Raw genomic sequence first — 25,056 nt, 5'->3', positions numbered from 1 at the left:
GTTCTAACACACACACACACACATATACACACACACTCACTACATCTTAATGGCTTAGTAAATAAACCTGAGTGCGGAATTTGGGTGGCTTATGGCCACAGGGAACACTTGCATAAAATATTACCTGAAAGTCAGTCAGGGCTTTCACCACTGACCATCAGTATTAGTATTACCTTTCGTTTCTCATCATCTGGATAAGTCCAATAAGAGATACAGTTTCCAGAAAGAACACACCATCTTCGATGCCAGGCACCAAAACCACTAACATCTTCAAATATGGTCTGAAAAAGTCAATGAAATACTGACTTTAGAAACCTGAGGATCAATTAAATGTTTCTACACATTAAACTTCAGTATGTTGACGTATTTCATACTTCAAAATCAACTTGCATGATTTTCTTTTCCTTTTTTTTTAAAGTACTTAAGTTTAATTTTTTTTATTCTACTCTGTATCAAGGCCAGAAGTCTTGTTATTTCAATCTCAAGAGCAAAGTTAGTACAAATAACTCACCAGCTCCCTTTTGTGTTTACATTACAAAGGTAATAGAAAAGGAAAAATTTGATAGATAAAAATAATACCAAGTTATCATTACTCCCTACTATAATCAGAGAAAAATAACAAGAGGACAGATTTTTCATTTTTATAGCTAGGGTAACTGAAGGCCAAGGAAATTAAATGACAATATACAATCACAAAGAAGAACTGGAACCTTCTTGCTAATGCAGAATGTACTTTTCTTGCCGCTCATCAGTACTGGCAGAGCTAGACAAGCACCATTTTAGAATCACTTAAGAGTTTCACTGGTTGGTAGTCTCCTTCGATTCAGCTGCCCCTGGCACATCAGGAAAGAAAACTGCACCAAGTAACTTTAATTTCAATTACTACCTCTATTTTTAAACAGAGGTTAGAAGTAATTAAAAGGCACAATTTAGAGAGGGGACAGAAGTTATCTGTGGGAGTCCTGAGCAATTTTTTTTTTTTTACCACATTTCTATAAGTGTGGATGCAATAAGAGTGGGCTCTAGGATTCAAGACAGAGTTAACCTGAAAAGATATAACTCTAAACTACTTAAGAGCCCAGCTCAAAAGTTAAACAGGTCAGACCTTATAGGCAAAAGAACCAGTTGGCATAAGAGTCTATCAGATGCTAAAGGTATCTAAAGCAAGATGTGGAAATATTATATTTACATTAAAGGAAAAGATCAGTAAGCGTACACTATGTTCAAGTCTGATATTTACAAAAACACTCTTCCAAGAATATCTAGTGCCATCTGCTGGATTTACATGTGTAAAAGCTACGAAGTCTGATTTACAGTCATCTTGGCAGCTTGGACTTCCTGTACAGTCTAGCTCTTCCTTCCATACCCTGTCAGCAACTACAAATTGGTTTGTGATATCTGTCATACAGTTCAAACTCTTGCTTCACAAAGAAAACCAAAGCTATTAGATTTTCTCTACATCTTGTACCACACCCACAATCTTCTGTATATTCTACACACATACTTTTCTCCTCTGATAATGGAAAAAGTGTAATTCTGTACAAGATCATGAACCGTGGCTTGGATCTTCTTTGCTCTCACTCTCATGACTTTGTTCCATGCGTTATTCCTTAACCCTAGTGCAAGTTCCCCATTGCCTCTATCTTCACCCTCTTTGGCCCTATTGGAAGCCACCCATTTGAATTTACAGACACTCAAGTCTCTTCAGTCCTAATAAAATGTGAACAAAATCCTTCTTTCACCCTACATACCTCTGCAAGTACCACATTCTTTTTACCCCACTGCAGCCAAACTTTGTTTCAAAGAGTTTCTACACTCTCATTCTTCATCTTCCACACCCTTTATAACACATTTGCAATCTAGCTCCTGCTCCTGGCAAGACCAGAATGACCATCTCATAAATAAGTCCAACAGTCTCCAATAAATCCTTATCTAACTTGATCACTCCTTCTTCCAGACTCTCTTCCCCTGGCAACCATGATACTAAATTATCCCTTGCCCGCCCTGTAGTCTTCTCTTCTTAGGTCTATGGCTTAAACGTCAGTGTTCTCCTGGTTATTCAAGTCTGCCTGCACTTTGAATACTACCACTTTGCTGCAGATTTCCAAACCTTCATCTCATCTAAAATGTCTATCTTGAGTACCAAACTCAAACCTCTGAAACATGTCTCTAGGAATTTAAACTTCAAGTCGTTTAAAACTTAAACCATTAAAACTTTCTCCCTTGGGTGGGGATTGACTGATAAGGGACATGAGGGAACTTTCTGGGGCAGTATTTTGTACTTAATAGAAATCTGGGTTACATAGATATATGCCTGTATAAAAACTCAGGGGATGGATACTGAGGATTCAGGGGAACATGCTAATGTCCACGATATATTTTGAAATTCTGCCCCACAAATATATTTTCAGGATTCGCTAGAAGGATAGCTCGGTAGTAGGTACATGATAAAGCAAGGACAGTAAAAAATGTTAACAGCAAAACCTAGATGCTGGGTATGCGGGCATTCAAATTCTAACAACATTGCTGTATGTTTGCAATTTTCCACAATTAAATTTGGGGAAAAAACACTTTCCATCACAAACACAAACACTTGCTCCTTCCCCAGGGTCCCTAATCTCAGTATAGTTACCCCACAAATTGTGCAAGGCATGGATCTGGGTGACATGCTTAATTCTGCTTCTCCACCCCTACAAACAAACCACTAAGGTCTGCCCTTCCTCCTCCATCCCTCCACGATGAGTCCTTCACTCCACCCAGATTGTCAGCCACCATCCCCTCTCTCAAGGAGTAATTCAGTCTCCTCGCTAGTCTTCTTCAGGTCCTCACTCCCCTGTCTACTTCCACACAGCAGTCAGAACGACCTTCCTAAACTCCCAATTTGATGTCAGTCCTCTGCTTAAAACCGTATAAGAGCACCCCACTGGCTTCATGCTAAAGTCATTAAAACGCTTTCAGACACTTGGTCTCATTTCTCCTAAATACACTTTCCCCCGCCCCAATCAGTTGCCTCACTGCCCTTCCTCCGCACACACATTCTGACTCTAAATGCATTACTCTAAATACCTGCCTCTATCTAGATGTGTCATGTATTTCTCTGGTGGGGGTGAGAGAGGGAAGGGGCCTCTAGCCCACGGTACGTGCTTTTCCTTCATCTGGAGCACATCTCCCTCCTCTCTTCCCCTGGCTGACTTGTTCAGCTGCCAGTTTACAAGTTACTTCCAATAGCTTCCAGTAAGCCCTCCCACACATACCTAAGATGTGGTGTCCTGCCAGTCTGCATCCATGCTCTCCATGCTTTCTCCCATTACAGTACTGCATTGTATTTCTCCCTATTAAACTACAAATTTCTGAGTGGAGGGACTATTTTTTGCAGCCCATTACATTCCAACACCAGCACAGTGACAGGCATAGAGGGGTCATGCAACAGACCTTTACTGAACCAGTTAATTGCTTAGTCACACAGACTTTCATTCCTATGGGAAACCAAGTCTATACTTCAAAAGATGGAAAAAAATATAAATATAGATCCAGTGATGTTACTTACTAGAAAACCTCTTTCTTCCACACTTGAATTCACCTGACACTTTATTTTTAAATAAATATGACCTTCCAAAGGAGATAAAAAGGGCACCTGTGAGGAAAGAGAGCAAATTATTTGTAAAAGTTTTCTTGATAAAACATGTTTAAATCATGAATAGCATGAATAAAGAATATTATGCCTTGAAAACACGGTATTTTCTAAAGCTGGAATATAAAGTAGGTGGCCAAAAAGCCACTGGTTTCTTAGCAACAAATGCTTCTGAAGAATAAATTCATTCAATATAGAGCCTGATTAAAAACAGAACCCTAAGTCCCAAGTTAATGTGATAAAGAAAACAGATTTAAGAAGACAATACATGTGTTTATCCATTTTCTATCAACAGAACATACTTGATAGAAAATGGTATAAACCAATTGGCTTTTTTAAACAGTATAATATTATTCAGCAACAAAGAACAGTGAACTACAGAATGGAAAAGTTAATCCTCAAATTCATATGTAATTGCAAGAGGCCCCAAATAACCAAAACAATCTTCAAAGTCGTACTTTCCAATTTCAAATCCAAAGCTACAGTAATCAGAACAGTGTAATACTGGAATAAGGATAGACATACAGACCATAGGAATAGAACTGAGAGTCTAGAAATAAACCCACACATTGATAAACCCAGATTGATTTTCAACAAGGGTACCAAAACCATTCAATGAGGAAAGAGCAGTATTTTCAACAAATGGTGCTGGGGAAACTGGACAGCCACATGCAAAAGAGTGAGGTCGGATCCCTACCTCATGTCACATACAAAAATTAACTCAAAATGGATCAATGACCTAAATATAGGGGTAAAAAACCATACAATTCTTAGAAGAAAAATAGATGAGTAAAACTTCAGTGATTGTGGACTTGGCAGTGGTTCTCAAATATAATACCAAAAGTATGACCAACAAAAGAAAAAATAGACAAACTTCATCAAAATGAAAATCTTTTCAGTATGAGGATTCCTCAAAATACTAAAAACAGAACTATCATAAAATAAATCAACCCCACTTCTCAGAATTTATCCAAAAGAATCAAAATACAAATTGCCAACAAACACATGAAAAAAATGTTCAACATCAATCATCATTAGGTAAGAAAGGAGGCTCAAGAGGAAGGTGATATATGTACACTTATAACCAATTCAGGTTGTTGTACAACAGAAACCAACACAATATCGTAAAGCAATCTTCCTCCAAATAAAATTTTCTTTAAAATAGTCATTAGGTAATAATTGTTAGCTTGATGATAATGGTGAGGATAAGGATGAATATTTTAATGGAAATCTCACGTTGCCATCGTGTCCAGAACCATTTAGTGAGGAATGAGTAAAAAGGAATCTGATTCTTTCATTGGAATCACATTGCTTTGAACCAAAATAAACATAAGCTAAATTACAAAACCAACAAGTTATTGAAAACAGAATTTTGTATTGCTTATTTTAAAGTTGAATCATTCTATACCCATAAAGTTTTTTCTTATTTTTTAGAAACAAATATGTTTCCAACATTTATAATCCTAAAACTCATGCTACAGCTTTAACCATGCTATGGTTGAACTGCGTCCCCTCTCCATCCATCCCTTACCAAAATCACATGTTGAAGTTCTGACTCCCAATACCACAAAATGTGACTATATTTGGAGATAGGGCCTTTAAAGAGGTCACCAAGGTTAAATTAGTTCATCAGGAGGGACTCTAATCCAATATGATTGTGTCCTTATAAACAGAGGAAGATTTAGACACACAGAGAAAAGACCATGTGAAAGACACCTAAGACAGCTATCTACAAGCTAAGAAGAGAGGGTTTCAGAAGAACCCACCCACTTCAAAGCCTAGATTTTGGACTTCTAGTCTGCAGAACTGTAAAAAATAAACTGCTTCTTAAGCAAAAAAATAAAACAGAAGAGTTGACCCCAAGTAACAAAACCCCGTTTCAGCTCCACTACTGATTACACTAAGAGACGAAAGGGTATTATCACCACCTACTTCAGACTCTACTGCTTTTTAATAATATTAACATCTAGCCTACAGTTTAAAAGTTTTACAAGTCATGAAAAAGCAGGAAAAGGTGGCCTTTAATAAAAAGAAAACAAATCCTGTCAATAGCAGGTCCACAGATGATCTAGTTGTTAGAATGATAAGACAAGGACATTTATATTTTGTTATGGAATTTAGAGGAAAAGAAGGACAAAAATGGGTGAGAAAAGGGAGAATTTCGACAGAGAAATGGAAACTCTAAAGAATATATATAAAAAAAAAATCCCAATGGGAATTTTAGAATAAGAAAAAAGCTGAAATTGAATAGACTTTCACTGGATAGGCTTTACAGGAAACTGGGCACATTGGAAAAAAAGACATGAACTCAAAGACTGGTAAATAGAAATGACCCAAAATGAAACACAAAAGAAAAAACGAATTAAAAACAAACAAAAAAAGCGGGCTATAGATCTGTAGGAACATAATCAAGAGTCCAACATACAATTCAACTGGAGTCCTAGAAAGAATAAAAAACAAGGCAGAAGAAATATTTGATGAGATAATGGCTAAGCATTTGCCAAAACTTATAAAACATGAACTAGAAAGAGCTCCATAAAGTTCATTAACTTAGGATGAAAAAGAAATGACCCAGCATGACAAAGAAAACCACACCTAGGCAGATTAGGGTCAAACTGTCTCAAATTTTAAAAATTTTAAATATTAACAGTGGAAAAGGGGAATTCCCTAGCAGTCCAGTGGTTAGGACTTGGTGCTTTCACTGCTGGGAGCCCAGGTTTGATCCCTGGTCAAGAAACTAAGATCCCACAATCTGCACTGGCACAGACAAAAAAATTAAAACAGTACTTTCTTGGTTGTCCAGTGATTAAGAATTTGCCTGCCAATGCAGGGGACAGGGATTCAGTCCCGTTGGGGAAGATTCCACGTGCCTCAGGGCAACTAAGCCTATAAACCTCAACTACAGAGCCCATGTGCCATAACTACTAAAGCCCACACAGCTACAGCCCATGCTCCGTAACAAGAGAAGCCACGCAACGAGAAGCCTACGCACTGCAATGAAGAGTATCCCCTGCTTGCCGCACCTAGAGAAAGGCTGTGAGCAGCAGTGGAGACACACCAGAGTCAAATAAATAAAAATAAAGATAATAGAAATTTTAAAAAACAGAAAAGATAAGACTGATGGCTGACTGATGATCAGAAACAAAGTCAGAAAACAATAAAATGGCAACTTTAAAAGAATGGGTGAAAGGAAAAAACCTGTCAGTCTAGCAGTCCTTCAGAAATGAAGACAATGTAAAGAAAGACATTTTTAGATAAACAAAAGTTAGAGAATTCATTTCCAGCAGACTTATGCTATAATGAAATTAAAAAACAAAAAAACTTCTTCCTAAGAAGGCAATAATCCCACATGGAAGTCTGACTCTACAAAATGAATGAAGAACATAACAACTGGTAAATACAAAGGACAATACTTTTAAATTTCCTTTAAAAATTGATTGAAAAAATAACAGTGCATTGGGGTGTATAACAAGGGTAGAAGTAAAATATAATGGAATGGACAAATGCAAGGTTCTAACACTTGCAAGGTACATAAAGTGTAATTGTATTTCAAGGTAGACTGTAGTGACAGTAATAGGCTAAAGATGCATATTGTAATTCTCAGTAATAACTGAAAAACAATACAGGGAGGTACAGCTAAAAAGCCAACAGAAAAGAAAAATGATTACCAAAATACTCAGAAGCAGTCAAGAGAGGAAAAACAAATGAACAAAGAACAGTTGCTACAGAGCAAAAAAGCATGAGTATGTTTCAATACTTTAGTTACAAAAACAGGCTGCTGAACTTTAGTTAATAAATCAATATCAGTTCATTAATTGTGACAAACGTAACTTTTGTCAAAAAAAAAAAAAAAGGCCAAGAGCCAGATTTAGCCTGTAGTGTAAGTATGCCTGCTTTGTAATAGACTAAACCCAACCTGGGCATGGAACAACAGACTGGTTCCAAATAGGAAAAGGAGTACGCCAAGGCTGTATATTGTCACCCTGCTAATTTAACTTATATGCAGAGTACATCATGAGAAACGCTGGGCTGGAAGAAGCACAAGCTGGAATCAAGATTGCCAGGAGAAATACCAATCACCTCAGATATGCAGATGACACCACCCTTATGGCAGAAAGTGAAGAGGAACTAAAAAGCCTCTTGATGAAAGTGAAAAAGGAGAATGAAAAAGTTGGCTTAAAGCTCAACATTCAGAGAATGAAGATCATGGCATCCGGTCCCATCACTTCATGGGAAATAGATGGGGAAACAGTGGAAACAATGTCAGACTTTATTTTGGGGGGCTCCAAAATCACTGCAGATGGTGACTGCAGCCATGAAATTAAAAGACGCTTACTCCTTGGAAGAAAAGTTATGACCAACCTAGATAGCATATTCAAAAGCAGAGACATTACTCTGCCAACAAAGGTCCGTCTAGTCAAGGCTATGGTTTTTCCTGTGGTCATGTATGGATGTGAGAGTTGGACTGTGAAGAAAGCCGAGCACTGAAGAATTGATGCTTTTGAACTGTGGTGTTGGAGAAGACTCTTGAGAGTCCGTTGGACTGCAAGGAGATCCAACCAGTCCATTCTGAAGGAGATCAGCCCTGGGATTTCTTTGGAAGGAATGATGCTAAAGCTGAAACTCCAGTACTTTGGCCACCTCATGTGAAGAGTTGCCTCATTGGAAAAGACTCTGATGCTGGGAGGGGTTGGGGGCAGGAGGAGAAGGGGACGGCAGAGGATGAGATGGCTGGATGGCATCACTGACTCGATGGACGTGAGTCTGGGTGAACTCCGGGAGTTGGTGATGGACAGGGAGGCCTGGCGTGCTGCGATTCATGGGGTCGCAAAGAGTCGGACATGACTGAGCAACTGAACTGAACTGAACCCTGTCAGTACTGCATTAAATATAAATGTATCAAACACTCTAATGAAAAGACAAAAAATTGTTTAACAGTAACAAAACATGACCATAAAATATGCTTATGAGACATAAATTTGACATATATGAACACAGACAAGTTAGGAATAAAGAATGGAAAAAGAGGGGATTCCCAGTGGTCCAGGGGTTAGGCTCCATCCTTCCACTGCAGGGGGCACGGGTTTGATCCCTGGTTGGGGAACTAAGACCCCACGTGCCACATGGCATGTCCAGGAAAAATTAAAAAGAATGGAAAAAGATATACCATACAAACATTAATCATAAGAAAGCTGATGTAATTCTATTAATAACAAACAAAATAGACCTTAAAGATGACTACCAGAAAGATAAAGTGTTAACAATTCATCAAGAAGATCTTAAGTATCTATGTACCCAATAGCATAGCTTTAAAATACATGGAGCATAAATTGACAGACAAAACTAAGTGCCTAAATTGAGACTCTGTTGCTTTTACTGCTTGGAAGTTTGAGGGATTGATATTTTCTTCCAAATAAAATCACGCTTTCTATCTTGTATGAAAATATTCACATATATATTTTAAATAAATCATTCTCACCAGTATATTAATATTTAGCAAAGAGACCTCAGGCCAAAAGTATATTTTAAATAATAAAAGAGCTTAAGTATGTGTGATAATATAAAATAATTATGAATTTAAATTAAAGATTACAAATATAAGAAAAATTCAATTGGAGAAATATTTAAAGTGATATTGACTTCTGGGTCAAGATAGAAAGGGGAATGATTAACTCTGTCATTCCTGCTGCCCAGTGAAAAAGAATGACACTCTGGTTTGAATAATCATAGTTCAGTCTAAATTTGAAAGTTTTAACTGGAAGGTTAGTTTATAAAAATTTACTCCTCCACCCTAATAAAGATAAAAAGGGAGAATTCTTGACCAAAAAGTATAATTTCAACAGACTAATTTCATAAAACAAACTTTCAACTTTCTGAACTTCAAAGGCATCTATAATGTAATTTTACAACGCTAATCAGGGTCAAGACGTCATATGCCTCATTAACTGCATTAGTTATAAATTCCCTTACCATTTTCTTTTCCATATTGTCAGTGTTAAGCTCTTAGCCTCTCAATGCTAATTAAGAGAATTCTACCATTTAGCCAAGAGAGTGCTCCTGTAAAAAGAATCTCAGAAAGATGAGAAGAAAATGTGAAAAGCTGGGAAAAGTAGACAATATTCTTGGTGAGAAGCTTGTCCTGAAGTGAACTGAGAATATTCACAGACGTCAATGTTACTACGCCCTATCAAGTGTGGAGACGTGAAAATGTGTGATCGTATTCTGTTTTCTGTTTAATAAAAAGTGTCTTTTAAAATTATCAGCACCTCAAGGATTATTATTAACAGGTGTTAAATGTACTCTATAATCAGGGTTACTTTGTAATTTTTTATACACCAAGATACTTCTGAGTGAGAATAATTATACCTGTTAATAATCACCCAGGCCAACAGGTATAAACCAGGATAGCTTTGGACACACCAGAATACCTAATCATTCTTCCTACAACTTCAAAATTCTACAATGCTAGTCAGTTGTTCTACTTTACAGTTTTTTGTCCTAATACTATTTAAACTGACATCTCTTTTTCCTGGAAGGTACATATATCTACGAGATTTCTTTAAGTCAGAAGATGAATTGTGGGATATCCTTCTCCCTTTATCCATAAATGTACAGTAAAACCTATGACTATTCTGGATTCTCTATTCAAAGAAAGGATCTGAAAGTGTGATTCATTGAGATTCATAATTTAAATTCCAGAATGCCAGTCTCTACATCAGATATCTATAACCTTAAATAAGAAAAGTGAAGTTGCTCAGTCGTGTCCGACTCTTTGCAGCCCCATGGACTGTAGACCACCAGGCTCCCCCATCCATGGGATTTTCTAGGCAAGAATACTTGAATGGGTTGCCGTTTCCTTCTCCAGGGCATCTTCCCCACCCAGGGATCAAACCTGGGTCTCTCACGTTACAGGCAGATGCTTTACCGACTGAGCCACCAGGGAATTCATTATTAGTACTATCCTCTATCTGTAGAGTCAACAGTCTGACTAACCTCAAAAGAAACTGCATTCTGAAGGGGATCTCAGAGACAATGCTGTGACTTATCATTACTGGTCAAGACACAGTAAAATAAGCAAACGCTGCCTTGCACTGATGGTCTCTGGGCGCACACAGGAGACTTGTTTACTCTCTCAAATTTAATCAAATAGGTTATTATGTGTGTACAGAAGGTCATCCATTTTCCCCACCAATTTAAAGAACATCTAAACTTAACTATCTCATTCTCCTACATCAACTATAAGATATTAGAACAAATATTTCCTCCCCCTGCTATTCAAAAAAGCATACTTGTGACAAATTTTACATCTATATTGTATTTGACTCAGGAAGAGACTTTACAGTACTGAACACAAACCAATTAAATTGAGTGATTTTATACTCAGGTAGGATACTTTAGCTATAATTACAAAAAAAATCATTAAGAGAATGAACATATCACAATTTATTTTTAATCTGTGTGACACTAAAATGGCAGTGAACAAATTTTTTAGAGAGCAGTCTATATTTAACATGTCATTGAAATCTTTTTCATTTTAGAGATTAATGAAACTGTACATACATAGAAATTGGCTATATGACAACACTGAGTAAGGAATACAGTTCACAGAACTCCAGTTCTTATGTTTCCCTAATTTGCAAATATTGTTTGAAGAACTTTAAATAAAATAAAAAACACTATCCAGTATTTTGCAAATTAGCATTTCTATGCTGCTGCTGCTAAGTCGCTTCAGTCATGTCCGACTCTGTGCGACCCCATAGACGGCAGCCCACCAGGCTTCCCCGTCCCTGGGATTCTCCAGGCAAGAACACTGGAGTGGGTTGCCATTTCCTTCTCCAATGCCTGAAAGTGGAAAGTGAAAGTGAAGTCGCTCAGTCGTGTCTGACTCTAGCGACCCCATGGACTGCAGCCTACCAGGCTCCTCCATCCATGGGATTTTCTAGGCAAAAGTACTGGAGTGGGGTGTCATTGCCTTCTCCGAGCATTTCTATATACACCCACAAAATGCTTGTGATTGATCTTCACAGGGATATTAAAAGTTCTAAAAAAAAAAAAACTTCTAAAATATATGATTATATTTAGTATAATTTTAGCATTAAATGATTTTTAATTTTAAAGTTAATAAACAGCATCACCTACATAGCAACATACCTATTAGCCAATTAAGACCATAAAATTTTTCTACTTTTACTTAAAACATCACTTATAGGTCTTTCAATAGGTAGGAAGTCAACAATATTGAGTAAATTTTAATTTTAGGATAGTTATTAAATTTGGCATTTTGGTACCCAGAAAATCAATGTTGAAGTGACCGCAGAATCTTAAAGAATAGTAACATGAACTTTTAAAGAAAGCCTTAAAGAATTATGAGAGTAAAGAAAAAGATGCCCAATGGTCTAAATAAAGCATAATTTACATAATGTCCTTAATTATTCAAAATAACCAAGAAGACATGAGAGTGGTTAGTAAAACAAAAACATAAGGGCCAAAAATTAAGGACCAATTTTTAAGCTCATTAGTTTTAAGCAAAGAAAATGTGGCAACCTTTTCCTGGAACATATAGCCCAGTAGCTCTCGCTCTTTTACATCATAATTTATCTAAAACAAACAAAATAAAACACAAAGAGAAAAAAGACCCAGAATCACTCAATTTGTTAATCTAGCTGAATTATTAAATTAAAAGTTATGTGGATTTGTTTTTAAACATCTCTATATTCTGACCACAGAAATTTCTTATAGTATTTTTAAACAGTCTGTATTATACAGCAGGAGCCAACCCTAGGACTGAAGTTTGCCTCTACTTCTTCTACCACTTAAAATGGTCTTGTTTGCTATTAAAAGTTTAGTCCTTATAGTGTGGCAAAAAGCGCTCAATAGTGATATTACAAAGATTTAAACTATGAAGGCTTAAACTTGGAGAGTAAAGTATGGGAAAGAAATCCCTTAGATTCATAAGTACTTTTCCAAGAAATTAACCTATCTTTCCCTATTTTGTAAAACTAAATCTAAAAAATGTTAATCATGTCAAAATATTGGTTTTAAATGAGCAAGATACTGTTTTAAAACTGTAAGCTTAACATCTATATGCAAGCAGCAATACTTTCTTAGTCAGAATTGACATTTAGAATAAACCAATATATACTGCTTTGAAGACTTAACTATTAATATAAAGGGAGAAATACTTCCAACATCAAAAAACATATCATGCATATAAACCTATATCCAATTAACATACACAATTCTAAGAGCATATACATTCAGCCAAAGATTTCAAATACTTGAAATGGGACATTTCCATTGACCTAACTTTTCTGTAAATAAATAAATAAATTTGGATTACCCTGTCCAGAGCAAATTTTGTGTTTCCTACTGAAGATAATGACAGAGTGTAAGATCCAACAAGGGCAAAGTTGCTGGTCCGCACAGCATTAAGACTGGCCATAACTAAAGAAAAATGAAACGAAGTTTAGTTCAGAGTGACTTTGGTACATATAAAATAACAATTGCTCACCCCACCTAACAGAATGAAATTAAACTGCCACAGGAAAAAAAAAAAATTGCTTCATTTTCCTTTATTTCTAATATGGGGGGGCAAGGCAGGGGGACTAAAACATTAACATGTTCCCTAATGAAAGTAAACTGCTAAGTATTTATATTTAACTTAAATGAGGTACAAGCACTCCTTAACATTTGAGGCAGATGTTTTTAAAGATACAGAACCTAAAAATATGTGCGTAAAAAGCAACTTTCCTATAAGAGACATGAAAGGACTTTACTGCTATAGTCTAGGATAACATAACGAGCAGCAGGACTTTATCTGCGTGGTTCTTCTCAGCTATTCTCTTGTGCCAAGAAGCAGAGATCAAAAGTCCAAAGACGAGGGAAACCAGCTCAACCCTAACCCTCTTTGGAAAATTTTGGCCTAACACTACTCTGGAAGTCTTTCCTGGCTTACCTGGCACCCCAGTTCCCAGCGAACTAGAAAGATGTTTTTCTGACATGATACAATTGTCATGATCAGTACAATTAAAAGAGTTAAACTCTACAGTGTGAACAGCACAAAATAAATCTACAGAACAAGAGCAGCTGTGGTGAAGAGTAATACTACTTGCTGCAGCTGTAAAGTGGCTGGTATCCTATGTGCAGTGCCTGCTAGAGGCTGAATAATGTGCAGTTTGGTGGCCTGTGGTGGTTTCTGACAGCAGACTATTCTGGCTAGTAATCTTACAGGTTACTAAGAAAATATTATTCAAAGGAGACTAAAGTAGATACTTACAAATCAAGAGGGTTACACAAATAAGTATTCGATTGCTTAGTTCTTTTTCCTTATTCTAGTGTTTCAAGTAGTTCAAGATCCACTCACCTGAAGAATGAAGGGTGCTTTTCTAAAAAAAAAAAAAGGCGTGAAGAAGAACGTGTTATTTTCTTTATATGATACAAAGATTTAAATAGTAAGTACAAAACTGTTTAACACTGCAAGGACTACATTTTAGAAAACACTATTTTTTCCTTTTAGGATATTTTAAAGATTTCCAAAGTGCTAAGGGTGTAGAAATGGTTAGTTTTAGTTACTCACTTGTGTCTGACTCTTTGTGACCCCATGGACTATAGCTCGCCAGACTCGTCTATCTATGGAATCCCAAGGCAAGAATACTGGTGTGGGTAGCCTTTCCCTTCTCCAGGGGATCTTTCTAATCCAGGAATAGAACTTAAGTCTCCCAAATTGAGGGCAGTATATGTGGAAGGTGAAGATTTTTCAAGGAACTTCAATTTTTTGAAAATTCTACTTACAGTGGTTACCGATGTGAGAAGTCGCTTAGGAGTAATAGCCTAGAAAAAAAGATAACTTAGTATAGTTCCTATTAAACATTACGGTTCAGAACTTAAAACTAATTTGAGATTCTGCCACACAGAAAATAATTCTTCAATATCAATACATTTTGCCTGAGTCCTTTATTAAGGTTTGTCCCCATACCGTTATTCCTTTTTCATTAAAGCTAAATAAAATTTTTTTAAATGATGATTTAGAAAAAGAACAAAAAAGCAAAGGCTAGGAAGGACAGAAACTAAGTTGCTTCTATTCCATATGCCTATAGCAATCACATCATTCTTAAGTATTGCTTACAGGAGTTTGTAAGACAAAAGTTCAGAGGAAAAGCCTGAGAAAAGTTTAAAGAGATTCTCTGATGGATCAGTCAATAAAGCATCTGCATGCAATGTGGGAGACTTGGGTTTGATCCCAGAGTTGGGAAGATCCCCTGGAGGAGCACATAGCAACCTATGCTAGTATTCTTGCCTGGAGAATTCCAAGGAGCCTGGCAGGCTGCAGTCCATGAGGTTGCAAAGAGTCAGACACAACTGAGCAACTAGGCATAGCACATTATAAAGTTAGTTGTCAAGCAGATATAGAGAAAATAGAATTTCTAGCCTGGGTGTATCAGTAGTTTATAATTAGGGTTATGGTCACTCACTGTAAGTTTACTCTCAGTATTCATATCTAATAAATGCAGTAACTAGAAATCTGAGGCATAAAAATGACCCAAGAGCCTGATAATTCTTTAAAAATATACATAATTTTTAACTGACATTATGTCTCGTACTTCTGATTATATTTTTACTGGGTTTCTTTCATTCTCACCTTTGACTTGTATGCTTTTTTCTTCTTATCAGGGCCTGAGGGATCTTTCCTTTGTACCTACATACAAATTAAAGCAGAATTTAACTTAAAATCTGATTCCTTTAAGAAAAACACACCATTAGTAATTTTAGAAAGCTGTAACTGTTTACCAAGCTGTAAACTTCAATATTTATTTCAAAGTCATTGGACACATCTTGCCTGGAAAAATAAAAATACCAAATTATGCCATTAAAAATGATGCCATAAATACTGTTACAAGAATTACAAGAGAGTAAAGGAATTCACTATATTTTAAAACTAAAGACAATAGTTATAAATTATTAAAGAATATAAAAATTAGTAAGAACAGTCAATTTTTCCCCTGTAATACAAGTCAAACATTTTCTTCAGTTTTTACAACTCAAGATCTTAAATAATAAAAATAACTTTTTTCTAAATTGGATTTTGACTCTACTTTCAAAATAAATCTGTAACACTAAATACAAATGTCTTACACAGAGACTGAATGTTAAGTACATTCATAGATTTAAAGCATATATTAAAAAATTATGGTCCAGATTTTGTATGTGTGCGTATGTGTGTGTATAGTAAATATATATGTTAAAACACTTCAAAATATCAAATACCTGTAGACACATGGAAGAAATATGCTACTCAATGGAAGATCAGAAACATAAGAGTTAAATAAAGAAATTGAAAAATGAGATATTTGTCCATATAAAAACAACATACAGATTACAGTTCAAAGATTATGAATTCTATCTGTATGCTTAGACTATATTAATTCTATTAAAAGAAAAACATGTTTCAACCACCAAAAACCTAATTTACTTACAGAGTAAATGTAGTAGTGAATGTTAGAGCATCACCGTTAAGAGAAGTTGAAGTACTTGCTAATGGTGTGGCTACCATATTTTCAGCTCCTGCTTTTAGTATAATTAAGAAATAGTAATTTGCTGCATCTGCAAGAAATAATTACATTATCTAATAAGCACAAGCAGAATCAGATTTAGCTAATCGGCATTCTGGAAGATCAAATGACTAAAGTAACACTGCAACTGATTTATATAAAATTTATTTAAAACTTCCTAAAGTCAACTTCCCACACACAAAAAGACAAGACATAAGCGGACAGACATATACCTGGAATAGCATCATCAAGATATCTTCCTATTATGTGAACTGAAAAAACTTCACTACACATTCCTCAATTTCTGCTGACTTTAAATTTTACCTATTGACCTGAAATTCTTCAGCTAATAGTATATAACTCAAAAGGGTATATTCTGGCTTGTTATTTCAAAACTGAAATTAAAACACTATATTTCTGTGAAAGTTACCACCTTGTCCTATTTTTCAGATACCAGTGCCATAACCTCCTTTATCCACCTTGTTTTAATATCATTTTAAGTAGAATATATAGCTTAGAAAAGTTTACTCAATCTAGAGGGTTAAACGAAATAAAATTTCAATAGACATATCTATACTATCATGCTCTTAACTCCCACAATCAGTAATTCAGGATTCAAACAACAGATTTCCATAATGGAGTGAATTTTAAATAGAACAGAGTAAGTAAAATAAGTTATTTTAGATGCCAAATACTTTCCACAAAAAAATTAATGAATGTGAAATGGTCTGTTGTATCAGAATAACTCGCCTTGATAATTTATGTTCAGTATTATGTTTAACAAGCCCTACTTTCAGTTAGAGCCATTTGTGTTATTCTGTAATCAGTAAGATCATATATGAAAATTTTCCTTGGTTATTTTTAGATACATATTTACAGAAAAGGAACTCAAGGCTTAAGATATGCAAGTCTTGCTTCTTTTCGGATGCTCTACTTGTTCCCATTTGCACGATTCCAACCTAGGTGACGTTCATAATTTAACATATGATCTGGAAGTGACAAAATAAAGATCACCATACCTGGTTTCTGAGCTGTACTGCAGACAAAATCTGCTTTTAGAGGCAAGCGGATTTCTGACAAAGTAATTGATCCTCTGGAAGGGACAAATTCACTTTGGGATATGGGACCAGCCTTATTCTTCCTCTGAGGCCCTTCATTCTTCAATTTATTCAACTCATCAATCAAAAGTGTTCTCTTCTCAGCTATATAGAAATATGTAAGTTAATATTTCAAATATTAAAACTGCAATTGTTTCTAAATGAAGCCAGTGCAAGAAAATGCACTCATGTGGCAACTGTACACAACACCAAAGACAAAATCAGTAACTCTTCCTTTATATAAACAGGCGATAGGTAGTTAGGCAAAACCTTGATCACTCCAGTTTTTGCTCAATATTCCAACTTTTGGTCAGTTCTCTTGTATGGTTAATTTCTCCATCCTAACGTGCCCTGTCATCCTTCATCATACATACACACACAACAAAATTCATATACTTGTTTTTAGCTACACATACAGAGATAGTGTGTGTGTATAAATATACTCATATATTCATTATCAGCACACTCTACAACATTTCTTCAGATGCACTCCAGATTCTTTCACCCTTTCATGTAAACTACGCCTTATTTTACATGCAAAGTTTTCACAAACCACATTAAAAAAAAAATTAAAAACAGATCAGCTGAAACAGACTTATCAAAAAAAGCCCTTTCTCTAGAATTAGAAATTTCTGAATATACTAGACAAAATGAGCTTTTCCTGGTGTGAAACTGTGTTGGAATTGTTTTGGGTATAACACACATACTTGCTATTAGAAGAAGTCTTTCTGCCTCAGCTTCTTCCAGTGACCCTTTTCCATGTTCTTCATCAACACAACAGTTAAGAGCCTGGCTAGCCTGATAGATCACTGTCTGCTGCAAATTTATTTCATTATTGAGTTCCTAGTGAAACCAATGAGAGGAGAAAAAAAATTCACATTGAATCATGATTTTTACTTTATTTAAGCTTTATTTATAATTTATCCAATTAGGTAATTTCTAAAATCTCCAGAGAGGAAAGTCAAAATGGTAGTTTCACTGTTCAAGTTTCTAGACTATGCACCAAAAACATTTAACATATCTTTTTCATTATGGCTTATCATAGGATATTAACTATAGTTCTCTGTGCTATACAATATATCATACTGAATATAGTTCTCTATGCTACACCACTCAGGGCTTCCCAGGTGATGCCAGTGGTAAAGAAGCAGCCTGCCAATGCAGGAGACATAAGAGATGTGGGTTCGATTCCTGGGTCAGGAGTTCCCCTGGAGGAGGAAATGGCAACCCACTCCAGTATTCTTGCCTAGAGAATCCCAGGGACAGAGCAGTCTGGTGGACTGTGGTCCATGGGGTCACAAAGAGTGGGATACAACCGAAGCTACTGAGCAAGCATGCATGCTATACAGTAGGACTTGGCTGTTTATCCCTCTATGTGTAACAGTTTGCATCTGCTAATCAAACTCCCAATCCATTCCTCCCCCTCGTCCCTCACTTGGCATCCACAAGTCTGTTCTCTATACCTGAGTCAGTTTCTTCTTCATAGATAAGTTCATTTGCATATGACAAACATTCTTAAAAGTAAATATTTCAGTAATATCAAACAAGCTTCCAACTTTTCCAGTAAAGAGGACTTTTCTCAGACTGAATTCAGGACACAGTTCCTGAGGCCCTGCAAGCCAGAGACTATCCTAGTCCTGGATAGAGATGAATAAGACAGGGTCCTCGTCCTCAAGAAGCTCACAGTCTCAAGGTGTTAACATTCCAAACCCCCTTTCCAGTGAAGCACATACCTGCATCTTCTGTTTGATGTTAACCTGACAAGGAAAACCATTCTTTTTTTCTTCCAATTTTGAAGTAACATCTTCCTTCCGAACAATCACTTGCTTTATCGAAGGACGGTCCGTTTCTTTGACTCTTTGAGATCTATATGCATCGATGCTTCAGGAAATAAGTTATAGTCTTTAAGAATCCAGCAACACACTAAGCACTATGCTTTATTGAATGTATCAGCAGAGTCTAATATTGCAAAGTATTGGCAGAACACTTCACTAGAATGGAAAATGCCACTGGGTGAAAGAAGGTGACCAAAGCTATTTCAAAGTTTTATGAAGATTAACATTAATAACATTATAAGTATAAATAACAAGACTTCTTATTTTAACCTAAACCATGATAAACTGTGGAAAATTCTGAAAGAGATGGGAATACCAGACCACCTAATCTGCCTCTTGAGAAACCTATATGCAGGTCAGGAAGCAACAGTTAGAACTGGACGTGGAACAACAGACTGGTTCCAAATAGGAAAAGGAGTTTGTCAAGGCTGTATATTGTCACCCTGTTTATTTAACTTATATGCAGAGTACATCATGAGAAATGTGGACTGGAAGAAACACAAACTGGAATCAAGATTGCCGGGAGAAATATCAATAACCTCAGATATGCAGATGACACCACCCTTATGGCAGAAAGTGAAGAGGAACTCAAAAGCCTCTTGATGAAAGTGAAAGCGGAGAGTGAAAAAGTTGGCTTAAAGCTCAACATTCAAAAATCGAAGATCATGGCATCCGGTCCCATCACTTCATGGGAAATAGATGGGGAAACAGTGGAAACAGTGTCAGACTTTATTTTTCTGGGCTCCAAAATCACTGCAGATGGTGACTGCAGCCATGAAATTAAAAGACGCTTACTCCTTGGAAGGAAAGTTATGACCAACCTAGATAGCATATTCAAAAGCAGAGACATTACTTTGCCAACAAAGGTCCGTCTAGTCAAGGCTATGGTTTTTCCTGTGGTCATGTATGGATGTGAGAGTTGGACTGTGTGAAGAAGGCTGAGCGCCGAAGAATTGATGCCTTTGAACTGTGGTGTTGGAGAAGACTCTTGAGAGTCCCTTGGACTGCAAGGAGATCCAACCAGTCCATTCTGAAGGAGATCAGCCCTGGGATTTCTTTGGAAGGAATGATGCTAAAGCTGAAAGTCCAGTACTTTGGCCACCTCATGCGAAGAGCTGACTCATTGGAGAAGACTCTGATGCTGGGAGGGATTGGGGGCAGGAGGAGAAGGGGACGACAGAGGATGAGATGGCTGGATGACATCGCTGACTCGATGGACGTGAGTCTCAGTGAACTCCGGGAGTTGGTGATGGACAGGGAGGCCTGGCGTGCTGCGATTCATGGGGTCGCAAAGAGTCGGACACAACTGAGCGACTGATCTGATCTGATGACCCTTAGTGACTGAATGTCTTCCAAGATATTCTCACCTATAAGGAAGATCATGATCTTCAGAACCAATGCTATCACCAGACTCAGCTCGAGGGACACGGGTTCTTTGGAATTTTCCTGGCTTTGGACTTTCATCACTGATGCTGGTGTCTTTCACTTCCCATCTAGGTGAAGAAACTAAACTCTGTAGGAAGGCACATCAGATATTAGATTTTATGGATGACATTGATTCTAAATGAGAAATCTGAGGAATAGAATGCCTTCTCTATTACTAGAAAATAAATATCCAATATGTTGACCGATTCATTATAAAAACAAGACAAACTATGTTCCTAAAAAGTATATGAATAAAAATTCATAGACAGCTGAAGCCTACACTTGTAACTCTTTTTTAAAAAATATTTCTAATTGAATCAATTTCCAAAAAAGCTGTAGTTATTCAGTTCAGAGTGACAGCTAATAAATGTTATTTATCTGTCTTGTGCTAAATACTGATATTCTAATACAATTTAATATGCACTTCAACTCCATGATGGAGGTACTGGTTTTAACCTAATTTAACATTTAATTGTGACAAAAAGTTTAAATAACCTGACCAGTAAACACCAGTACATGGCAGAGCCAGGATGTGAGCCCAAGTAGCTTGCTTTTTAAGCCATGTTACAGTTTGGATTTCATCTGATGCCAACAGGAAACCAATGAAGAGTTTTAAACTCTCTTCTAAGAGAGTTAACATCAAGTTTGCAAAATATCCCTGGCTATAGCATGCCAAATCCCCAGGTACCAACTAAAACAAAAAGAGATGCTAATTCTACTTAGTTTCTTTATGTCCTGGGCCTATTTACATTTAGTCCTGTCTTACCTCTGGACTTACCACACCAACTGTCTGTGCTAATGGAGTAAGCAAAGACATCGAGGAAATATTTAGTGCATCTTCCTGTTCTTCGCTGCTTTCTGCATCTGCTTGATCCAACTCCTCTTGGTTCTTTTCCACATCTAGTCCACCTTCCTCTAGGACATCACTGAAGATGTCATTAATTACTTTTGAACTATTGATATCATCATCATCATCCACGCTCATCTCAATTTCACGTACCACTTCTGAAAAACATTTCAATAGGTGAACACTGTGATTCAGACCTTTTGGAATTAAAGGGATAACAGAGAAGACTTAACATTCATATGCTTACTCAATAAATAGGGGGGGAAAAAAGCCCCAAAATGTACCTCCTATACAAACAAAACAAAAAGAAACAGAATACTGCTATAATGTTCCAATAACATTTTCTAAGTAATGAAGTTTGCTGCTGCTGCTGCTGCTAAGTCGCTTCAGTCGTGTCCGACTCTGTGCAACTCCAGAGACGGCAGCCCACCAGGCTCCCCCGTCCCTGGGATTCTCCAGGCAAGAACACTGGAGTGGGTTGCCATTTCCTTCTCCAATGCATGAAAGTGAAAAGTGAAAGTGAAGTCGCTCAGTCGTGTCCGACTCTTAGCGACCCCATGGACTGCAGCCTACCAGGCTCCTCCACCCATGGGATTTTCCAGGCAAGAGTACTGGAGTGGGGTGCCACTGCCTTCTCTGAAGTAATGAAGGTAGGAACGATCAAAAGCTGATTCAGTGCTACAGGTTTAAGAATATTAAGCACTCAAACTGCAAGATAATAGCCAAAGCTTCAGATTTACACAAAATACTCTTTCAGATAATTCTCTTTCTCGTGCTGAGAACTGTCTTTTCACACTGTAGTCAATAACAGGACAATAATAATATCACAAATAAGGGCAGGGTTCACAAATAAACTTCAAGGGCACTGATTTCTCCCAACTGTACATGCAGAGTGTGGAAGGGTAGCACATTTCCTTTCCCTGTGAAACGAAGTGACAGCCTTAATCACATTTTCACAGGGCATGGGACCTAAAGATAACTGTTAACAGTACCGTATTTTGCAAAAGCAAGAATATTTCCTATTTTTTTTAAAAAGGGGATTATAAAATCATAAAATATTTTGAAATATAGAACTCTACATATTTGAATATGAGAATACTAATTCTCCTAGCATATCCAGAGTTAATAAGAAACAAAGAATAAAAACAATGAAAACCAACCAGTCTGCTGTTCAACCTTTGGTTCTGATGTCACTTTTAAGGATTTGTCCTCTTCTAAAAACAGTGTTATTTTCAAAGGGCTAGACTTAGTCATTTCACATTCAGTAAAATCTAAAAAAATAGGAAAAACAATTTGAATATATATAAAAACTTAGAATTGTTCAGTAAAAGACTCTTAATGCAATTCCTATCAAAATCCCAACAGAGCTTTTTGGAGAAATGGAAAGTCTGTCCTAAAATTCGTACGGAACTTCAGAACCTCTGAATATCTAAAACAATTTTGAAAGAGAACAAAGTTAAAAGACTGACATTTCCTCATTTCAAAATATATTATAAAGCTATAATAATCAATACAGTATGGTACCAACATAAAGATAGACATATAGACAAATGGGAAAGAATAGAGAGCCCAAAAAGAAAATTTCAAATATATGGTCAAAGCTGCCATGATAATTCAATGAAGAAAGGATAATGTTAGAAAAACTGGATAGCTACATCCAAGGAATTAAGTTAGACTTTTATCTGATGCCATATACAAAAGTCAACTAAAAATAGATTAAAGACCTAATAAGATTCAAAACTACAAAACTCCCAGAAGAAAACAGAGGGAAAGCTTTATGACACTGGATTTGGTGATTTCCTGTGTATAACACAAAAAGCACAGACAGCAAAAGCAAAAATAGACAATGGGACTATATCAAACTGAAAAACTTTTGTGGCAAGCAGGGCACAGTAAACACATGGAACAATATTTTATAATAACTCAAATGGAGTATAATCTATAAAAATGTTTAATCACTGTACACCTGAAACTAAGATAATATTGTAAATCAGTTAGTTCAATTCAGTTCAGTCACCCAGTCGTATCCGACTCTTCGCGACCCCATGAATCGCAGCACACCAGGCCTCCCCATCCATCACCAACTCCCGAAGTTTACTCAAACTCATGTCCATCCAGTCGGTGATGCCATCCAGCCATCTCATCCTCTGTCGTCCCCTTCTCCTCCTGCCCCCAATCCCTCCCAGCATCAGAGTCTTTTCCAATGAGTCAGCTCTTCGCATGAGGTGGCCAAAGTACTGGAGTTTCAGCTTTAGTATCAGTCCTTCCAATGAACACCCAGGACTGATCTCCATGGACTGGTTGGATCTCCTTGCAGTCCAAGGGACTCTCAAGAGTCTTCTCCAACACCACAGTTCAAAAGCATCAATTCTTCAGTGCTCAGCTTTCTTCACAGTCCAACTCTCACATCCATATGTGACCACTAGAAAAACTATAGCCTTGACTAGATGGACCTTTGTTGGCAAAGTAATATCTTTGCTTTTTAACATGCTATCTAGGTTGGTCATAACTTTCCTTCCAAGGAGTAAGCGTATTTTAATTTCATGGCTGCAATCACCATCTGCAGTGATTTTGGAGCCAAAAAAATTCTGACACTGTTTCCACTGTTTTCCCATCTATATCCCATGAAGTGATGGGACCGGATGCCATGATCTTAATTTTCTGAATGTTGAGTTTTAAGCCAACTTTTTCACTCCTCTCTTTCACTTTCAACAAGAGGCTTTTTAGTTCCTCTTCACTTTCTGCCATAAGGGTGGTGTCATCTGCATATCTGAGATTATTGATATTTCTCCCGGCAATCTTGATTCCAGCCTGTGCTTCTTCCAGCCCAGCGTTTCTCATGATGTACTCTGCATAGAAGTTAAATAAGCAGGGTGACAGTATACAGCCTTGACGTACTCCTTTTCCTATTTGGAACCAGTCTGTTGTTTCATGTCCAGTTCTAACTGTTGCTTCCTGACCTGCATATAGGTTTCTCAAGAGGTAGGTCAAGTGGTCTGGTATTCCCATCTCTTTCAGAATTTTCCACAGTTTATTGTGATCCACACAGTCAAAGGTTTTGGCATAGTCAATAAAGCAGAAATAGATGTTTTTCTGAAACTCTCTTGCTTTTTCGATGATCCAGCGGATGTTGGCAATTTGATCTCTGGTTCCTCTGCCTTTTCTAAAACCAGCTTGAACATCAGGAAGTTCATGGTTCACATATTGCTGAAGCCTGGCTTGGAGAATTTTGAGCATTACTGTACTAGCGTGTGAGATGTGTGCAATTATCCAGTAGTTTGAGCATTCTTTGGCATTGCCTTTCTTTGGGATTGGAAAGAAAACTGACCTTTTCCAGTCCTGTGGCCACTGGTGAGTTTTCCAAATTTGCTGGCATATTGAGTCCAGCACTTTCACAACTACACATCAATTAAAAAAATGTTTATATATCAAAGAACAGTCAACAGAGTGAAAAATCAACCTACTGAATTCAAGAAAATATCTGCAAATCATATATCTAAGAAGTTAGTATTAAGAATATAAAAAGGACTCCTACAACTCAAAAAAATCAACCTGATTTAAAAAATGGGCAAAGGATATGAACAGACATTTCTCCAAAGATGATATACGAATGGCCAACCAGCATATGAAAAGATGCTCAACATCACCAATCACAGGAGAAATGTTAATCAAA

General features: G+C 36.8%; 1 protein-coding gene across 7 annotated transcripts in view; it reads right to left on the bottom strand.

The window, feature by feature from the left end:
* Nucleotides 1-25,056, bottom strand: part of ANLN (anillin, actin binding protein) — a 60,883-nt gene that overhangs the window by 9,830 nt on the left and 25,997 nt on the right. For 2 of the 7 annotated variants that reach the window (XM_070369535.1, XM_070369530.1), the window contains exons 9-23: nt 22,544-22,654; nt 21,303-21,541; nt 20,479-20,624; nt 19,010-19,157; nt 17,984-18,119; nt 17,199-17,381; nt 16,105-16,231; nt 15,419-15,467; nt 15,270-15,326; nt 14,423-14,461; nt 13,995-14,016; nt 12,972-13,075; nt 12,176-12,229; nt 3,548-3,634; nt 174-281 (exon numbers count right to left, since the gene is read on the bottom strand). In XM_070369535.1, the coding sequence (XP_070225636.1) occupies nt 174-281; nt 3,548-3,634; nt 12,176-12,229; nt 12,972-13,075; nt 13,995-14,016; nt 14,423-14,461; nt 15,270-15,326; nt 15,419-15,467; nt 16,105-16,231; nt 17,199-17,381; nt 17,984-18,119; nt 19,010-19,157; nt 20,479-20,624; nt 21,303-21,541; nt 22,544-22,654 (1,610 nt within the window). The remainder of the gene's footprint in view (nt 1-173; nt 282-3,547; nt 3,635-12,175; nt 12,230-12,971; nt 13,076-13,994; nt 14,017-14,422; nt 14,462-15,269; nt 15,327-15,418; nt 15,468-16,104; nt 16,232-17,198; nt 17,382-17,983; nt 18,120-19,009; nt 19,158-20,478; nt 20,625-21,302; nt 21,542-22,543; nt 22,655-25,056) is intronic. The other 5 variants (XM_005889099.3, XM_070369533.1, XM_070369531.1 and 2 more) reach the window with 4 other exon arrangements.

The sequence above is a fragment of the Bos mutus genome, chromosome 4, assembly GCF_027580195.1.
Source record: "Bos mutus isolate GX-2022 chromosome 4, NWIPB_WYAK_1.1, whole genome shotgun sequence".
Classification (NCBI taxonomy): Eukaryota; Metazoa; Chordata; class Mammalia; order Artiodactyla; family Bovidae; genus Bos; species Bos mutus.
Note: the sequence above shows the minus strand (reverse complement) of the source record. Positions and strands in the feature narration are given on the sequence as shown.